At 36.9% G+C, this 18,597-nt stretch overlaps 3 protein-coding genes and 1 pseudogene across 4 annotated transcripts; 1 reads left to right on the top strand and 3 right to left on the bottom strand.

The window, feature by feature from the left end:
• Nucleotides 1-814: 814 nt before the first annotated feature.
• Nucleotides 815-6,121, bottom strand: LOC18591908 (endo-1,4-beta-xylanase 1). Of its 2 annotated transcripts, none has more exons than XM_007018334.3 (8): nt 5,595-6,121; nt 5,403-5,459; nt 4,534-4,901; nt 4,271-4,430; nt 3,764-4,116; nt 3,431-3,608; nt 2,700-3,236; nt 815-2,145 (listed from the first exon to the last, which is right to left on the bottom strand). In XM_007018334.3, the coding sequence occupies exons 1-8, from the start codon at nt 5,649-5,651 to the stop codon at nt 1,030-1,032; spliced, it is 2,826 nt and encodes a 941-aa protein (XP_007018396.2). In that variant the 5' UTR covers nt 5,652-6,121; the 3' UTR covers nt 815-1,029. The 2 variants fall into 2 exon arrangements, with proteins under 2 accessions (XP_007018396.2, XP_007018397.2); XM_007018335.3 differs by having other exon boundaries at nt 5,556-6,120.
• Nucleotides 6,122-6,644: 523 nt separating this feature from the next.
• On the bottom strand, nt 6,645-11,277 carry LOC18591907 (endo-1,4-beta-xylanase 1). Its single transcript, XM_088809343.1, is given in 7 exon segments — nt 6,645-7,887; nt 7,985-8,064; nt 8,490-8,886; nt 8,888-9,006; nt 9,189-9,366; nt 9,933-10,285; nt 10,763-11,277. Coding segments are annotated over 6 exon segments (1,230 nt in total). The 5' UTR covers nt 10,919-11,277; the 3' UTR covers nt 6,645-7,887; nt 7,985-8,037.
• LOC148761120 (endo-1,4-beta-xylanase 1 pseudogene) lies at nt 6,795-7,993 on the bottom strand (annotated as a pseudogene).
• Nucleotides 11,278-13,418: 2,141 nt separating the features above from the next.
• On the top strand, nt 13,419-17,738 carry LOC18591906 (alpha/beta-Hydrolases superfamily protein). The gene is made up of 10 exons (XM_018125412.2): nt 13,419-13,913; nt 13,995-14,062; nt 14,603-14,673; nt 14,884-15,153; nt 15,432-15,592; nt 15,685-15,740; nt 15,904-15,956; nt 16,041-16,167; nt 17,167-17,264; nt 17,411-17,738. Exons 1-10 carry the CDS (start codon nt 13,651-13,653, stop codon nt 17,480-17,482), a joined length of 1,239 nt encoding a protein of 412 aa, XP_017980901.1. The 5' UTR covers nt 13,419-13,650; the 3' UTR covers nt 17,483-17,738.
• Nucleotides 17,739-18,597: the final 859 nt, after the last annotated feature.

The following is an 18,597-nucleotide window of genomic DNA, read 5'->3' as shown; positions in this document are numbered from 1 at the left end:
CTCCCACCTAACTTTTTTCTCTCATTTTCAACCTAATTGGAGAAGTTGTCTAATCCATTCTTTGTTCCTTTGCACTTTACTTCTCGGCTGCTGGCCAGCTTCACAAGAATTCTCCCTTTTCCTCTTTCGTTAAATTATAGCATAGAATATTTTACCTCCCTTGACTCCAATGCTACATTCAGTCATTTTCTCCTCCTTTTTAGTCACTAAAATCAAGTATTTTGTTTTTGTCTGAACCTTTGGGCCTTCTAAACTATGCAGTTTGCAAGCCTCAAATTCTTCCTGGGCCCGACTTTTTACAGTGACAGGTTTGGGCTGACTCAGCCTTTCTCCACCTAGATACATTCTTTATTCTTCAGCAGTAAAGCCGCCGGACTTGCTGCTGACTTGGGAGACACAAGGTAACCAAATTATACATTTTATTTCATAGAAGGACAGTGAAACTTTCTTGAGGTTATAAAGTTTGGATACACACACAATCAGCAGACTGGACATGGAAGATAATCATCAAGGGTGATTCTTTAGCAAGAAGGACCTATTACATAATCAAGCTTTTGGTGGAACTTTCGTGATTCAGCCCAAACTATTGAAGCTTGAATTGACTAGTAGGTTGGACCATGTTTGGGTTAATAGTAGCCGAAGGTAGCATTGGAGTTTCTATAACTCACCATTCTTCTATTCCTTATGGTTATATACTTCTTTTAAATGTCAGCACTGAGCATAAACTATTTCAAGTGCAGATTACACTGCTCGAATGTAGATACTGTCTGGTTTTCACATGTAAAGTACAAACCAGTTTAGTTAGTTAAATAACTGAAAAGAAAAAGATCATACTTTTATTTCTTTAATTGTATTTTACAATGGATAACAACTCAAATTTTCTTCTGCAAACAAACCATATAATTGATAATCACAATCACAAGCTCTGTATGATGTATATTCTTTCGTTTTACAGAAATAATTGATGATGCATGGAGAGAGACATTCATATTACCTCCTTTTATTAGGTTCAAAGCAGCCACGGAGAATTCACAAAGCTATGGACACGATCAGTGGGGAGTCACCCTTGTCAACAACAAAAGTTTTTGAACTCTTCTTGGAGGCAGTCACGACTTCCACAACGTATGTCCCATGGAAGCCTCTGAATTCAAACTGTCCTTGTTCATCTATATGTCCATGAGCATGAGACAACCACTCATGTTTAAGAGCAAGAAATCGTTTACCAGTTTCATTGATTTCACCTTCTGCATTGACCAAATGTGCATCGTTCCGGCTCATGAACAATTCCCAGAATCCCCACAGCATTACACCCTCCACAGCAGGATGGGCAAAAGCTTCCCTAAGCATGACTTCCAAATCCTCCCCTCTAATGTATTCATTGACAGAAGACACATCAAGCTCAGTAAACCAGATAGGAAGGCCAAGGATACCTAATTTATCTAGAGCAGAACACACAACTGGTCCCACAGGACTATCGATATGTCCTTGAATTCCAATTCCTCCCACAGGTGCACCTTGCTCCTGCAAATCAAGAATGTGTTCAATATAATTTTCGGGAGATGATCTGGTGTCACATCCATCTTCAACATGATAATCATTCACAAATAAAGTCGCAGATGGATCTAGCTGATTTGCATTCTTAAACATGTTTGCTCGGATATCTTTGCCCAATCGATCTTGATAAAATGACCCATGCATCATCTCATTGTTCACATCATAGTGCCTGAACTTTCCCTTGTAACGGGTGAGAAGGCCTGTTAGACGATTTTGAACAGCTGTCATCAAGTCGTTTTTGTTCAGTGCTTGAATCCATTGCTGGACAGTGGCCTGTACTTCCCAGAAAATACAATGACCTCGGGTTTCTATTTTATGGTTTTGACACAAAGCCAACATATCATCAGCATCTTTGTAGTTGAAATTTCCTTGCTGTGGTTCTGTCCAATACCACTTCAATTCATTTCCAAACACTGCCCAGTTAAAATTTTTCACGAAGAAATCAACAAAATCTTCATTGTCTATATTTGTTCTGTTAATGCAAGACCCTATGGGAAAACTATTTTGTGCCTGTATGACTTTCACAAAGGTGCCCAACAAACTGCTTGAACCTGCTCCTGAGAATTTGAGGATGACATCACGCTTTCGGATCTGTATTTGAGCAAAAAAAAAAATCATTACAATGAGAAATGAGCTAGGACTAGGAATACTGAAGACTTAATGGACCCCAATGTTTGAAAGGAAACATCTCATGAAGAGAGAAACCAACCAAATCATTTTGCTCCCTTTTATCAGGAGTAAATAATTTTAAATGCATATACTAATAAGGGCCATCTTGTCTTAATTGTATACAGCAAGACAAGTTTGATGATGCTTATGATAATGTTATGAAACGAACTATTGAAAAGAACAAAAAATAAAAAAGAAAATTTCAGTAAATCAAAATTCCAGAGAAATCTCTGAAATAGAGAATTTGTAACTGAAAATTTCTAATGAGACATTCTATTCTAGGGCCAAATGCAGCATATGCCGTTGGAGGGAAAAGATTTGCAGCATCTATCTGCACTTTTCTGACCTTTTCATGATCAAAGGCAACAAATTCCTGACTTATATAGGGTAACAAAAATTTCAATTTTCTATTTGAAGTTATAATGTCTGCATGGTTTTGATAAAGCAAATCCTACAGAAATCACAACTAGCCATACCTTATCAGTTTGTCTCCTCAAATATTTTAACCTGGCCGCCCGATCAACAGGGAAAATCTGAAGTCCAGCTACCATTAAATCAACACCTGCAGCTGGACCCTGGATATAAACCATAACCTTGGATGGTTGCTTCTCAATCCTAAAGGAACCACCAATTTCATGCCATCTATCATCATTAATCTCAACTTGTCCACCATTTACCCACTGGCTGTCCACGCCAAGTGCAACATTCACATTTTGAGGACCACTTGCTCCAGAACCAATTCGAACCCAAGCAGATACTTGATATGTCAAGAAAAGTTTCAGCTTATCAGTTATCATCTGAGCTGGGCCCATCCAAGTCTGTGTGCGATTTTTCACAAGGATATACAGGCCACTTAAAGGTTCATGGGCACCAAGGGAAGCTCTTGCCATTGGAGGGAGTATATGTGGTGAGCCTGTTCCAACACTCAAATTGCAGTTACCAAGAGGAAACCATCCATTGGTGCCGTCATTTAGTTGGCTGTTTGTAATTATATTAACTCCAAAATTAGGATCCTACAAAAAAGTAGAAACACATGAGGAAACCATCCCTCCTGTAACTATATTGACTCCAAAATGTGGATTCTACACTGAAAATGTGCATGCTGTTATCAATTAGGGTGTACGAAAGCATGCAGCAGATCCAAATATCCAATATCTTCTCCAAAGCAAATGAAGAAAAATACCAAGATTGAAATTATTCAACTGACCTCAATAACTGGAGGAGATGAAGGAGGGACTTTCTCAGCATGCTTTACAGCTAAGGCATTGACAAGGATGTCGGTACCTGGTGGTGGACCTTCTAAATAGATGACTACTCTTGATGGGGAACCATTTAGAAGGAACTTTCCCTGCAATTGCACCCAATCCTTGTCGGTTGCCTGCACACTTTTGAATGGAAAAAAAGAAGATCAAATCCCCAACACCACAGGTACATATTCATAAAGCCAAATAAATCCAGGGAAAACGAGCATGTAAAAGGTCAGATATTCCACAGGAAAAAACACTAGTTCTAAGACAGTGAAACAAATAAAGGAACTTACTTGGCAATTACAATGTACTGTTCTCGGCGATCTGGTGTTTGGACCCATAATGTGGCCTGTACAGTAGCAGTCATCACATTGTTACCAAATATCCGTACCACAGCTGCTACATTATAAGCAAGCTTTCGCTGCACTCTTCTGGTAATCTCTTGCTGGATCCCATTCCAACTCTGTGTGCGCTCTGTCGCAGATGCAAAAACTTTTCCCAATTGCGGGACTATCTTCCCATCTGCCATAGAATCATGTAAAACAACCTTGCAGCCTCTTCCAGACCAGTTGTTGAGGCCATCTTCGAATTGAGGGTTTATGACAACATTCTCATCTCCAGCAATGTCCCACCTTATGCTTGAACTCTTTCAAAATAAAAAGGATGGCAAAAATGCCAAAATAACCAGTGTAAGACTAAGTGGATTCTTTCTTTCTTTTAGACCACTTTGACACAATGAAAATGCACATAATATAATATTCAGTTAAGAAATGGATAAAGTGCTGTAAAGGCAGTGCTACCTCAGACTTGCTTGAACTGGAGCAGGTGATGACCACTGAATCTATAAGCAGCTCAACACCAGAAGGAGGCCCTTCCAAATAAAATACAAGCCGTTCAGGCATGGTTGATAATGAGAATGTACCTTCCACCATTCCCCACCTCTCCTTTGACACAGAGGTTCTGCAGTAACAAATGTCATTAACAAAAATATCCTTTTTAAGTCAAGTCTTATTTTCAATGAAATGTAATGCAATAATAATAATAATAATAAAAAGACCATTACTTTCCAATGAAGAGATAGCTAGTTGCTGAGCCCTGGTTTTCCAGCTTCAAAGTTGCCAAGACATCAGTAGACCCTGAAAGAGGCCCTGACACTCCAACACAAGCAGAAACTGAGTATGTGGAACCTGGTGAAATTCTACCCGTGATATCTTGCTCCAGGCCCTGCCAGCATTCCGTGCGATTTGTAACAACTGCATAATTACCACCTGACTTTGCTGACAATCCACCTGGGTTGCCAGACTCAGCAGATACTACAAAGCCATTGCAGCAATTGGGATGCCAAGAGTGTAGCCCATTGGAGAAGTCATGATTTACTACGATATTAGCAGCAGGATTACCAATTGGACTGATCATGTTTTGGTTCAAGTTCTGCCAGGAAAAGAAGCAGCTATAAAAGTTATATTGAGTAAGCTTAAAACAGCAATTATGAAGAAAGGGAAATGGAAAAAGTTATTCAATAAAAGAATATAACATAAGCTCAGCTTAGAAGATGAAAATACCTCCAGCACAATTCGACCACCCAACTACTCTCATTGTCTATTTCATCACTTAATAATTAATTGTTCATCCCTATTTATAACCACATATTTTTTTATCTTAAACAGTTCAGAACCCAAAATGACCTCCAACTCCAAAATTAAACAGATCAAATGTACATCCCAAAACATAGCCTATCTTCTATCAGCAATACAAAAATCAAATTTTCTGATATAATACCATGAAACAAGTAAAAAGAACTAAAGCTCAAACCAAAAATTAAGGGGAATGACACAAAAGTAGATACCCATTAAACCAAAACCAAAAGAACGAAGGTCTCCCAATTAGGTGGGAAAATGTAATTAAACATTCCAAAATGTGAAAAGCTCAAACCTCAGCGTTGGCGTTGTCAGACTTCATCTGTGGGTTCTCCATTGTTTCTCCGAATCTCTAACAACAAACACCAAAAACGAAAAACCCATCAACACAACAGAGAACAAAAAGAAAACGAAACGGCAATCAAATAAGACATTGAAAAGTTCTCACGTTTTGTAAAGAAATAAAGCGGGAAGATAACTAGAAAACCTGAGGAGAATGCTTGTGCTTTCGAGTTGTGAAGCAGCAAATGGAAAGCCGCCTCATTTATAAATCGCAGGCGCACCCTTTGTTTGGGAGAGAGCTTTGAAAGTGGAGTCTAAGAAAAGCGCGGGACCTAACTAACTCAACCAACCAATCAAACCTCTTCACTCTTCAGGCTAATAAAAAAGCCGTTAACAGTCTGACCCACTTCGGTTTTGTCGGGGTTTAATCCAGACAGGACAGATCTCTTACCTTCTAATCCCAATAAAACCTTTTATTTTTTGTTGTTGTTCCTGATTTCTTCTACTTTTCAATTGTTTTTTAGAAGAAATGGTTCACTATAGGGGATTTTATTAGTCCTTGCTTTGTCTTGCAGACTGGGGTAACCTCCCAATTTGCAGTTTTATGCTTGAATTGGAATAGAAGGTTCAAAGGGTGGGGAATGCTCTGTTCTGTTCATTGATTTTAATGTTCATCTTCAGAGCTGGATATCATGAGTCTTTGATTACAAGGCAAATGTTTTTAGATGCTTGCAGAATTAGGTGGGATGGGCTTTCACTAACTTTCATAGCTTTAGTTTTAAATCCAATAATTTGAGATCAAACCATTGACTTTTCGATTCTGAATTAAAAAAAAAATACTATGGAACATGAATTAGTATTAAATATGCTTTACAAGCCGGAAAACAATGTTAGCAAAAGAAAGAACCATTCGGTAGTCATTGGCAGTATTTGTTGTTTATGTATCTTCCAAGAGTTCCCAGTTCGAAGTGTCGTCTTAGGATTTCAGGAATTATCAGATCATTGAATGAACTTTGGGATTGCGTGTTCCTAGGAACAAAGAATCATCCTATGATGGCCTGTTTGACCTTTAATGCCTTTTTAACCATGTTAGGATAATCACTTGAAACGTATCTGCCTTACTAAATGACGGTAGCCTCCTTTGAACAACTTTGAGGTTTCAAACCAGAGACGATTAGCTGTTTAAAATTTCTAAACAATTTCTAAGACACAGAAGATATTATGGAGTCCATATTCCTACGTCAAGATGTCAATGTGAAGAAAAATTTAACCCAAGACCACAAATTTTCTAAAGAATCTTCTATTTGTTTACTGCAAGGTCACATTGATTATTGTATCTTTATTCAATAATCAGAAACTGGCTACTGATTCCAAATGAATGTGGGGCACAGACAAGTTCAAGAAACTATAGGTCAATGTTAATCGCCAAAGGCGATTCTCCCTTGTCAACAACAAAGGTCCTGTTGATTTTCTTGGTAGGGGAACTGATTTCTATCTTGTATGTTCCATAAAAGCCTCGAAATCTAAATTCACCTTGCGCATCGATATGACCAGGAGCATGAGTCAACCACTCTTTCTTAAGAGCAAGATACCTCTTACCAGCAGCATTGATCTTATCTTCTGCATTCACTAAATGTGCATTTTCTCTGGACATGTACAACTCCCAAAATCCATATAGAATTATGCCTTCCACTGCAGGATGGGGAAATGCTTCACGCAGCATTACTTCCAAGTCATCTGCTCTAACAAACTCATTGGTGGAAGACACATCAAGCTCTGTAAACCAGATTGGAAAACCAAGCGTACCTAACTTATCCAGGGCAGAACTAACAACTGGCCCCACCGGACTGTCAATGTGTCCCACAGGAGCACCTTGCTGTTGCAGATCAAGTTCCTATGTATTCCTCTGGTGATGATCTAACATCAGATCCATCCTCAATGTGATAATCATTAACAAAAAGGATGGCGGATGGGTCCAGTTGATGGGATGTTTTGAACATGTTCGCTTGGATATCTTCACCCAGTCTATCTTTATAGAAAGATCCACGCAGCATCTCATTATCTACATCATAGTGCCTAAATTTTCCCTAGTAACGTGTGAGAAGGTCGGTTAGACGGTTTTCAATGGCTGTAATCAAACCACGCTTGTTAAGTGACTGGACCCATGGTTGTATTGCATATTCCACCTCCCAGAAGATGCAGTGGCCTCGAATTTCCAAGTTGTTGTTCTTACAAAATTCCAAGAGCTCATCAGCATCCTTATAGTTAAGGTTACCTTGTTGTGGTTCTGTCCAGGACCACTTTAATTCATTTCCAAACACAACCCAGTTAAAATTTTTTACCAAGAAACGAACCAAGTCTTCATTGTCTATGCTTCTTCTTGTCATGCATGAGCCAAAAGGAAAACTGTTTCGTGTTTGTTTCACTTTCACAAAGCCACCACTGACATTGATTACTTCTGATTTTGCGAACTTTACAATGACATCACGTTTACGTATCTGCAATGAATAAAAACAAATTTTCCAAAATTAGAAGGTTGAATCGTTTGCAAAGAAAAATGAAACAGAACATTTACAACTGCAAACACTAAGATACCTTTTTCATGCAGTTTGCTGTTAGATGTGCATGCAAAACAAGTAACAAATGAACTAATGTAGCACTGGCATGTAATCAACCTGAAAATAAAGCACAATTTCACATCATTTATCATACTATCAATTTTGGAAACAAAAGATGAAGAGAAAATAGTAAGTCCCCTGGCAGCCTAAAGAACTACAGCGTCAGTGTCAAAAAACTATTTTTACTTATCATTCCTAATACTGGTCAGATTCATAAAGGATGATGGCACCACACAATTTTTTTTTTCTTGACATGCCACAACCGGAGCATGCATGTCTGACTGTACTAAATATTGTAAATTGTCAACGATGCTCCAAAATTTTGTTGCCTCAACAAAAGACAATCAAATTACTTCAGCTTAAGCAGAAGGCAATCAAAAGAAACTTATGGTATATTCTAAAACTCCAAGCCAGCATATTGAATTTAGCTTTTCATTTTTTACCCTTTTGATTAATGACTATGAAGTTCAGCTTGCAATTACCTTATCAGTTTGCTTTTTCAAAAATTTCAACCTTCCCCTTCTGTCAACAGGGAAAATACAAAGTCCAGCAACCATTAAGTCAACACCAGCAGCAGGATCTTGTACATAAACCATAATATTAGATGGTTGCTTCTCGATTCTAAAGGACCCACCAACTTCATGCCACCTTTCATCATTAAACTCAACCTGGCCTCCATTGACCCAATTCCCATCAACACCAAGTGCAACATTGACTATCTGAGGACTAGTAGATCCAGGACCAATTCTAACTCAAGCAGATACTTGATATGTCAAGTAGAGTTTCAGTTTGCCACTGATCATCTGTGCAGGACCCATCCAAGTTTCTGTCCGGTTTGTTACAAGTATGTAGCGTCCACTTAGACACTCATTAAGTCCAAGGGAGTTCAATTGGTGAACCAATCCCTATGCTTAAAGTGCAATCACCTAGAGGAATCCATCCATTAATCCCATCATCGACATTGCTGTTCTCAATTATATTCACTCCAAAAGCTTCACCCTACAAAAGCCCAGGGAACAAAAACTTGCCATAATTAAAACCCAGATTTCAAGCTTACAGAAACAGTGTACATTGAATTTCAAGTGTAAACATATTCTCATGTGTGTCTGTGTATCTCACTAATTTATACATGTAAGTCTTAATCAAAAGATTTTAGAAGTTCCAGTCACTTGTTCACCAACCTTCATGATTGGTCGAAGTGAAGGGGGAACCTTCTCAGCATGCTTGACAACCAAACTATTAATAAGAATATCAGTGCCAGGAGGAGGACCTTCTAGAAATATAATTGCTCTTAAAGGGGAACCATTAAGGAGGAATTTCCCCTGCAACTGCACCCAATCTTTGTCTGTTGCCTGTAAACTTCAGAACAAACTAATTTCATTTAGAAATTTGAGCAACAGTAAAGAAAATTCTTAATATCAGAAACCATAAAGTAAAACTTGTAATATGATATAATAAAATTTCATGTATATCAAACAAAATGCCAAAGAGTAAACATAGAGACGTATAGACACATGATATTACATGCCTAACGTTTCCTAAACTAGTTATATCAGAGGGATGTGAAGAGCGAATTACACACATTACTCAAGGACAAGCAAAAAAAAAATTTGAATGAACTTACACCATTGAAAAGTCTCTTTTTGAAAGCATATTACCCAGACTTGTTGAGCTCATTAACTTTCCATAACCCAGTTTCTACAATATAGGCTCATTTTATTTTCCAATGGAGATAGGTGAAAGGTGACAAAATCTACAAGATTCTCTCCAGAATCAATCAATGGTCAAAATTTTGAACATAGTTGATATATAAAGGTCATATATAGTTATAATCGCTAACTAGATAATGCTTACAGTTTGTTTACAGAGCATGCATGAGAAACCATAAGCTAATCCTGCATCACAAAAGGGTGAAAGGGTCTTACATTGCAATTCTAATGTACTGATCATGAATATCTGGGCTTTGGACCCATAATGTGGCCTGTATTCCAGCATTGGTGACATTCCCACCATATATCCGAACAACAGCAGTAACCTCATAAGCAAGCTTTGGTTGCACTCTTCCTGTGATCTCCTGCTCAATCCCATTCCAACTCTCTGTACGATTTGTTGCAGAAGCAAAGAACTTTCCATATAGTGGAAGGACTTTTCCGTCTCCCATTGACTCATGCAAAAGAATCTTGCAGCCCTTGCCAGACCAATTACTAAGGCCATCCTCAAATGTAGGGTTTAGTATGATGTTATTATTTCCATTGATGAGATGGCCTGTTCTTGTACTCTTAGGTGCATACAGAGAAATACGTGTATCAGAAATCAATATCCACAAACATATGCAAGGAGCAGCCATAAATTTCTCACTCTCTCACTTCTTCAGCTTAAGCAGTACATATAGAGAAGGATGCATTATCTGAAGATTCTCCTGTGAGTATGGAGTAATCGACATGATTTTATAGCTTAAAGATGGAAATGATTAAGGCCTTTGTGATTTGTTGTTAATTGGCATTGCTCTATACATACTTTATGGTTTTCTTAACCATTTGTCAGTATTACTTGCTAGCTGATTTCTACATTAAACAGTCAAATAATAAGCAAGCAATTATAGGACGGAAACCTTTAGTTTAACTTCCTATTCTGGTAATGCAGGTATCACTTATTCCATAATTTTGCCCGGGCTTTTTCCTCACATAAAAAACTAATAATAATAAGAATAATCAAAGAGCTAAAACATCAACATAAGAGAAATGTGGGGTAATACCTGATTGGTGAGGGGCAAGGAAGGGTCTGAGTCCAATGCCGGTATATTTGGCAGAAAAACAGTATCTACAGAGAGAACCCAATGCAGAAAAGGAAGAGAGAAAAGGAGAACTCCATGACAGAATGTGAAATGGTGCTGGGTTTGGAAAGGCTCCATTTGGCATGTAAGAAAAAGGGGGAAAACGTTTTACAAAAATTAAAAAAATTATGCTATTTTATCCTTCAGGTGCAGAAGTAGGAAGATGGGCGGGAGGAGAAAAACATCTAGAGATCGTCATTAAATAATGTTAAAGCTGAGTCAGGAGCAGAGCAAAGAATAATGGAAGATGGGTTTAAAAACGTTGGTGGAGTATTAATCAAATAATTCAATAAGGAGTTGAGTGGGAAGCATTTGCATTTTTGGTGTTAATGTTTGTTTCTACCCCTAGAGTCTGCTTGCCGTTTGCCCTAGCTTTACGCCTCCTCTGTTTCCATTGTTAGAGCGCAGCTCTTAGAGACCGGCAAGTGACGACTTGTAGTTCTCCAACGCTTCTAGAAATATGAAAAAAAAAAAGAATAAGGCCTATCAATCAATTGAAGAGCCCAAACACTTTGCAATTATCATTACTTTGTACTTCCTAGCACTTGGTGGGCTTTCCCGGCTTCTCATCTTAGGCTGGGAAAATTTAATTTTTTGTTACTATTTTTCCGGTAATTGTTGTATGACAATACTTTCAAAAATTTTTTTCAATTATTTAATAAAATTTAAATAAAATTTTACTTTTTTTATTATATTTGATTAAATTTTTTATTTTAATTTAAATAAATTTTTATAATTAATAATTAATTAATTATCATTAATCAAAATATCACTTATTTTTTTATATCAATATGAAGTTAACGTTGAAAGTAAAAAATTTCACATAACCGTGTTATTATATTATACCATCATTTAGCATGTCACGTGATATAAATTAATAATTAAATTTAATTAATAGCAGTTAGTTAATCATTAGCCATACATTTGAACTTAGTAAAAATATAAAAATTATTTAAATTTTTATAAAATTTTCAGTAATTTATTTTAAAATATTGTGTTATTGCATTTATACTTTTTGTGATGAGTGTGATCTTTGAAGAGAAAAATCAAAGAAAGGGGATTAGAATTTTTGACTTGAGAAATGCCTAAATGTCGTAAATTGACCATTTAATTACTTAAAAAATATTTAAATTGATATAATTTTTTTTCTGTTATATGTATGCAGTGACGGTTCAAATATTGAATAAAATAACATTACTCATTTCAATTATATAGACAACTAGAAAGAATAGAATATAATAAAGTTATGGGAGAGAAAAAGACTTGAGAGAAAGATGTTCGTCTACTTTGGTAAAACTTTGAAGAGTCATGCTACTGCCATTGACCCCAAAAAAAAAGGCTGGAGGACTTCTAGATATTTTGAAATTGTAAGGCATAGACTTGGAAAGTAAAGAGTTTGACCATTGAAGCATCATATATTATGCAGAACATTAATCCGTGTATTTTTCTTAACATTAGTATTACTTAACCTTATATATTTAATTAGCACAACTTAATTTTTTTATATGGTTTTTAAAAAAAGTAAGGCAAAGTCTTATAAACAAAGAACCACTCAAACCACCCAACACCCACCTACCAAATCCAAAGTCATCTAACTCGACCTTTTGCCTTGTTGCCCACGCTCTCAAGGGATAAGTTGCTTATGCTTTGCTTTCTTTTTCTTCTTTGGAAAAAAAAAAAAAAAAAAGAAGACACAGACAAATAACAAACATAACAATTTGCTTGCTTTAACTATTACCAAACCTGTGCACCCCGACCTAATTAACGATTTTGCAATAGCATAAGACCTTAGACAGCATAGAATGTGATTGGAAAAAGGCCCATTGATTCTACATTTAATGTTATAAGTATGGGTTTTTATTTCTTTTTTTAATCAATGTTTAATTAAACTTCATATGGTTGACAATGGCTACAAAAGTTATTTTTTCCATCAATGGGCGTTACCCTGCTAGATCCTAGAGTGCCAAATCTAAGAATTTAATACATGGAAGAACATGACAATTAGCACTTTAGGCACATGTTGCACGAGTCCGAATGTTTTGTACGTTGTGCTACGAAAAGTGTCTTAAGACGGCATCTGAAACAACATGAAACACCCCACCTTGATTACTCTGACTAACGCAAACAGTAAGATTTGGCACCGTCATGCTTTTGGTACTCGTACGCGGACCTTGGATCAGCGGTGTTAAACATTTGGCCAGCCTTAGGGCCGTACCCCACCAAAATCTTACCTACAAACTAATTTTAAGTTTCGTAGTCCTATAAATATATTATATTGCCAAATTGGGGAACAGTCTTTTTGCCACCTATTTTTAACTTTAAAAAAAAAAGCCGCCTAAGGCGAAACGACTTAAAAAATTGAAGACAAATCTAAGGAATTAACGTGTTAATTTCTGTCTCTTTCTAGAATCATTAAGGAATAAAAGATTTACTACTTGTACTTAAAATAAAAGAACAAAACCCTCCTTTAAATACCAGTTATACCCTGGATCAAGCACCTAAACCGATCGAACCACCCCGTGATTAAACCGGGAAAAATCAAGGGCAATTAACTTCAAAAACAAGAGTGGGGACCCGCGGCCCCCATTTAGCTAACAAACCCGTAACTACAAAAACCGCCCCCGGCTCCTCATCGTCCCCCTTCGCTACTTAAACCATGGCAGAGTGCCTCGACTCCCTCCCTCCTCCCTCACCAACAAAATCTAACGCGCTCTGACTCTCGCCTACAATCTCGCTTAAAAAAAGACTTGAGAGAACTTTGTTTTTTCTCTTTAGCTCTGCTTTTTTTTTTTTTTGTACTTTTAGCTTCAATGGAGGGAGACTCTAGCAGGGTACGAGAGAAGGAAGTTGATGACGCAGAAGGGATCAAGGATGGAAACGAGAACAACAATAACAAGAAGAAGCGGAAGCAGAAGAAGAAGAAGAAGAAGAGAAGATCGTCGAGTTTGGTGAGATTTGGATGCTTGAGAATGGAATCTGATGAGAACGGAGGTGTTGACATGGAAGTCGAGTTTCCGGGAGAGCGTAATGATCCTACTCATCTAGTTATCATGGTTAATGGCATCATTGGCAGGTTGATCTCGGTTAATCTTTTTGATTATTTTTTTATTTATTTGGCACCAGTTGACTGATTTTTGGATTGATATTTATACAGTGCTCAGAATTGGACATACGCAGCAAAGCAGTTTTTGAAGAAGTATCCGGAAGATGTTATTGTTCACTGTGAGTTCTATGATTCTCTGCGTTTTTTATTTCTTTGTTTTAATTTATAATTACGCTAATTAGCGATTAATGTCAACTTAATTTTGTGATTGTTGTACTTTTTCTTAAAAAAAAAAATTGCTGCTCTGTTACATAATTCTTCTTCAATATTTCTTTATACTGCAAAGTAATTTAGATTAACTAGCAACTCTGAGGCAAATTTGAATTGATTTAACCTTTGGTTTAGACCTTAGACCTAGTAGAAATTTTATAAGGAGATATGACTCACTAATCCAGAAGATCAAAATTTTGCAAATTGTTATTTTCATATTCAGTTTTGCTGGATGATAACCTTCCTAAGAACCATAGAAGTCCCCTTAGGAATGATTTAGTTGCATCCCCTGTTTACAGCTTATTGTCTGCTTTGTTGATTTCAGAAGATTTATATCTTGTGCCATAATAATACTATGGTATTTTCCAAAAAAATAATACTTGTGATAATTGATATTGTAGATGGCTTTCATAATGAAATGATTACTGTATGCTTAATGTGCAATGCAGGCAGTGAACGCAATTCTTCAATGTTGACATTCGATGGCGTCAATGTAATGGGCGACAGATTAGCAGAGGAGGTATGCTATGAGTTTTTTATATTCAAAACTATCTTTCCTTTATTTATGAATGCAACTTACATCATTTTCCCAATTTACAAACCTCCTGCTTACAGTTGAGAGTTAGGTATTGTTCTGTAGGTCGATATTGTCTGTACTTCTTTCTTGTTTTTTTTATTAGTTCAGACTTGAGGTTGCCATGCCAATAGGAGAATGCTGTTTATCTTTCAGGTTAAATATGTCATAAGCCGTCACCCAAGTGTTCAGAAGATATCTTTTGTCGGTCATTCATTAGGTGGCCTTGTAGCAAGGTATGCCATTGCGCGGCTTTATGCACAAGATCTCACTCGAGAACTTTCTCAAACAAATGGAGATTGTGGAACTGATCATTTGGGAGATTCATGCCCTGAAAACAAATTCAAAGGCAAAATTGCTGGACTAGAGCCCATTAATTTCATAACATTTGCAAGTCCGCACCTTGGTTCTCGGTGGCATAAACAGGTATTCCATTCACCAGCTTCTTTATATGTGATCAGGAGTTGCTTTGAAAGTCGTTAGATAATTTGCTTTTGCATGCCATTTGATGAAGTGAATTGCATAATTTTTTAAAGTTAATGAAGTCTTCAAATATGTTCTGATGTAAGAGACGACTAATTCATCTTTATGCAAGTATACATGAAAGTGAAAACTGAGTAATAAAACGTAGAAGAATACATATATTTTTAATATTTTCATCAGAGGTTGGTAATATTTTCCTTTGGTGGCTTTGCATTATTCAGATTCCATTGTTATGTGGCTCCCATGCACTGGAAAAAGTTGCTGCTCGCACATCTTGGTTACTTGGTAGAACTGGGAAACATTTGTTTTTGACTGATGGAAAGGAGGGAAAACCTCCTCTTCTTCTCCAGATGGTTAGCGATTGTGAAGATCTTAAATTTATGTGAGTTTTCATGAGCTTCCTAGATTTTGTTTAAAGCATGTTAGAGCAGATGGTGAATTACAGACTTATAGTTGTACTTCTTCAAACTGCAGGTCTGCTCTGCAGTCCTTCAGGCGTCGTGTTGCGTATGCAAATGCAAGTTTCGACCGTATCCTTTTACTATATCAGTTGATTTCATAGCTATACTTTCTCGTTGAACATTACTAGTCAAGGAAGATTTAGTAGTGGATCTAACTGTTTTAGGCACTAGGATAAGACTTATTCCAGATTCCAACTGTTCTGACTGTTCAAGAACTTAACGCCTTTCTTAGATATTGTTGGGTGGAGTACCTCTTCCTTACGGCGTCGAAATGAGCTTCCAAAGGTAACCATTAAGCATTTTTGGGGTCTTTTAATTGTATCACCAAGCTATGAAGCTAATGTCAATGTGAATTTCTGCCCCTATCAGATTAAACATCTTCCAAGAGGTGACAAATACCCGCATATCGTAAATGTGGAGACAGCAAAAACTGCCACTCTTGATGAAGTCCCTTCAGAGGCCAAAGTCAATGGACAAGAGAAGATAAACATGGAAGGTTTGCTTCCTAATTTTTTTCTTGTAAAACTAGTAATGAAATCGCCTTCTATCATAATCTTTTGGAGATCTTCCTAAACGTCATTTTATTTGTTACTTTGGGTTGTTGGCATCATCTTACTTCAAGGGAATTGGTTTGTAACATTTTCTTAATGATTATGGAGAGCTCTAGTCGATGTAAAGAGATTTAAAAAATAGCATAAGGAACAGCACTCCTATTTACAATTTCACTCAGCAATGTATATAGAATAGAAAAGTACTGAGGTAGGATGGCAATAACTTCTAAGTCAATAAACAATTGGATTCAACTAACTTTTATCTTGTTGTGGAAAAATGTTTTCCTTCAATCTGTCGGGCTGTTTATTGTTTTTGAATTCGGATTAGAAAATTTAATCATGATATAATCACACAATTTTCAATACTTTATGATCTATAGTTAAAAGCAGGCTGAAGGCATGATAGGTCTATCTTGGTTACGGCCCAATGTTTGAGGAAGTTCTACAAAATGTATAATCCATGAGTTGTGGAGAGGAGTTGAAGATGTTTAAATGGTGAAAGTGATTCTTTCAAGGGTCATTGACTGTGATTACTATTTACTCTCCTTCTCTTCAATGGATCACCTATAATTGCTAAATTGTCAAACATATGACTCTGTGATTACTTTTAAGCTAATTGAAAAGGCAAGATGGAAGGAGAAAAAGACTTTCTTTTTCCTTGATTTGGTTGTTTGTTGGCAAAGAAACATTTCTAAATGAAAGAGGGGATGAAATTTCACACCATTTCTGATTTACCTTTTACATTTAAAGTACATATTTAAGTTCATTTCTAAACATCTGATTACTTTTAATTTTTCTCAACTTGGCACTTTTGTTGTTTGAAGATGCAAAATCACTCATTTCATCCATTACATATTTAAAGCTACGAGTAGAGGATAATGGTTAAATAACTAGTTATTGCCCAGTTGACTCACAGTTTTCACTCATTTTTATCGCTATTGTAGAGGAAATGATCAGGGGCTTAACAAAAGTGAGCTGGGAGCGGGTTGATGTTTACTTCAAAGGAAGTCGACAAAGACTTCTTGCACACAGCACCATTCAGGCAAGTTTATTCTTCAAAAATTCATTGTTTTGGATGTAGATGAGCTTAATCCTTCCAGCCCTTTTCACTCTCTTTCCTTGTACCATGCAAATATTCTGATAGATGCTGCCGTAAGTGACGCTATTTTATCACCTTATTCTGTACAGGTGAAAAACTACTGGGTTAATTCTGATGGAGCTGATGTAGTCGAACACATGATTGACAATTTTCTGTTATAAGAGGTGCCAGTTTGTTGTTTATTACTATATATAATTGCCAATGGCTTTATTTTTTGGTCCAATGGCATTCAAAAAGAGGGACGTCAACTAAGAGAAGAAGGAGGTGAAATACCATATGTCGTTTATCAAAAAGCATATAGAGAGAGAGAGATTAGTCCCTCTGTAAAGGAAAGTAGTATAGCATCTCAATGTAAATTTATGTATTACAAGTATAAACGTTCAAAATATATAATAATCGTAGGTCTCCTTCGTGTGATGTGGAGATGGGTTACTTGCTATTAATGTGCGCCCGACGCTGGAAAAAACATTTCTTAGTTCAGCGGTTTAACCTGCTTTATTTTCTGTCAAAAACAAGATGACGGTATCTTCCAAAGATTGTAGCAGCTAACAGCTTGAAAGCAACTCCACGTATGTGGGCGTTGGAGTGTTAGTAATCAAGATTTAGTAGAATTTAGAAAATCTGTGGCCTCCTGTCGGTCCCAGCCCAGCTCAGTACCCCTGTTCTTTGTGTTGGCTTTTACGTTGCAGCTGGAGTTTGGCCCAATCTCCTGGCATTCTAGTGCTGCCGTAATGGTGTACAATCAATAATAGAAGAAGGTATCACAAGTAAAATAAGTGATGGACGCAACTAGAAATGTTATGGGTCCCCGTGCAGTCCACAAAATTTTAAGTTTTTGGAGTAATATTCTTACGGGGTTTGGTGCGTTGTGATGACTTACAGAGTATTATAAGATGTTCTTAAATCTCCTAAACGTGGAATTCTGGACAAAAGCCTATGATTTCTGGATACGGAGCTGCTTCTCGTTTTGACAGCATTGAAATCTTACGTAAAATGTAATCTTTTTTTTTTTTTGGGATGAGCTGGTATCTTAAAACTTGTGGGAGCACCACCGGAGAAACTCTGCTATAATTGGCTACATAAGCAGTTAGGGTAGCAGAGTATATACAGTGCTCTCTGTTAAGAACACACGACTCTCATTCCCAAGAGCGTGCGTGAGCCTGCAGGTAAAAAATTTAACTCTTCACCAACCCAGAAATTTGCTGTTCCCATAAAAGAGCATATTATCAAGCAAACTCCATGGCCTGTTCTATTACATACCAACCCGCGAATAGTA

The sequence above is a fragment of the Theobroma cacao genome, chromosome 8, assembly GCF_053813885.1.
Source record: "Theobroma cacao isolate CCN51 chromosome 8, ASM5381388v1, whole genome shotgun sequence".
Classification (NCBI taxonomy): Eukaryota; Viridiplantae; Streptophyta; class Magnoliopsida; order Malvales; family Malvaceae; genus Theobroma; species Theobroma cacao.
The sequence above is the reverse complement of the archived record's forward strand: the minus strand, read 5'-3'. Positions and strand labels throughout refer to the sequence as shown.

Coding starts and splice junctions, on each gene's coding strand:
- LOC18591908 (XM_007018334.3), bottom strand. CDS start 5,651: ATGAGGCGGCTTTCCATTTGCTGCTTCACAACTCGAAAGCACAAGCAT. Junction 4,902..5,402: donor CTGACAACGCCAACGCTGAG/GTTTGAGCTTTT, acceptor TTTTCCTGGCAG/AACTTGAACCAAAACATGAT. Junction 2,146..2,699: donor TGAGGAGACAAACTGATAAG/GTATGGCTAGTT, acceptor GCTCAAATACAG/ATCCGAAAGCGTGATGTCAT.
- LOC18591906 (XM_018125412.2), top strand. CDS start 13,651: ATGGAGGGAGACTCTAGCAGGGTACGAGAGAAGGAAGTTGATGACGCA. Junction 14,063..14,602: donor GGAAGATGTTATTGTTCACT/GTGAGTTCTATG, acceptor TGTGCAATGCAG/GCAGTGAACGCAATTCTTCA. Junction 15,741..15,903: donor TGCAAATGCAAGTTTCGACC/GTATCCTTTTAC, acceptor CGCCTTTCTTAG/ATATTGTTGGGTGGAGTACC.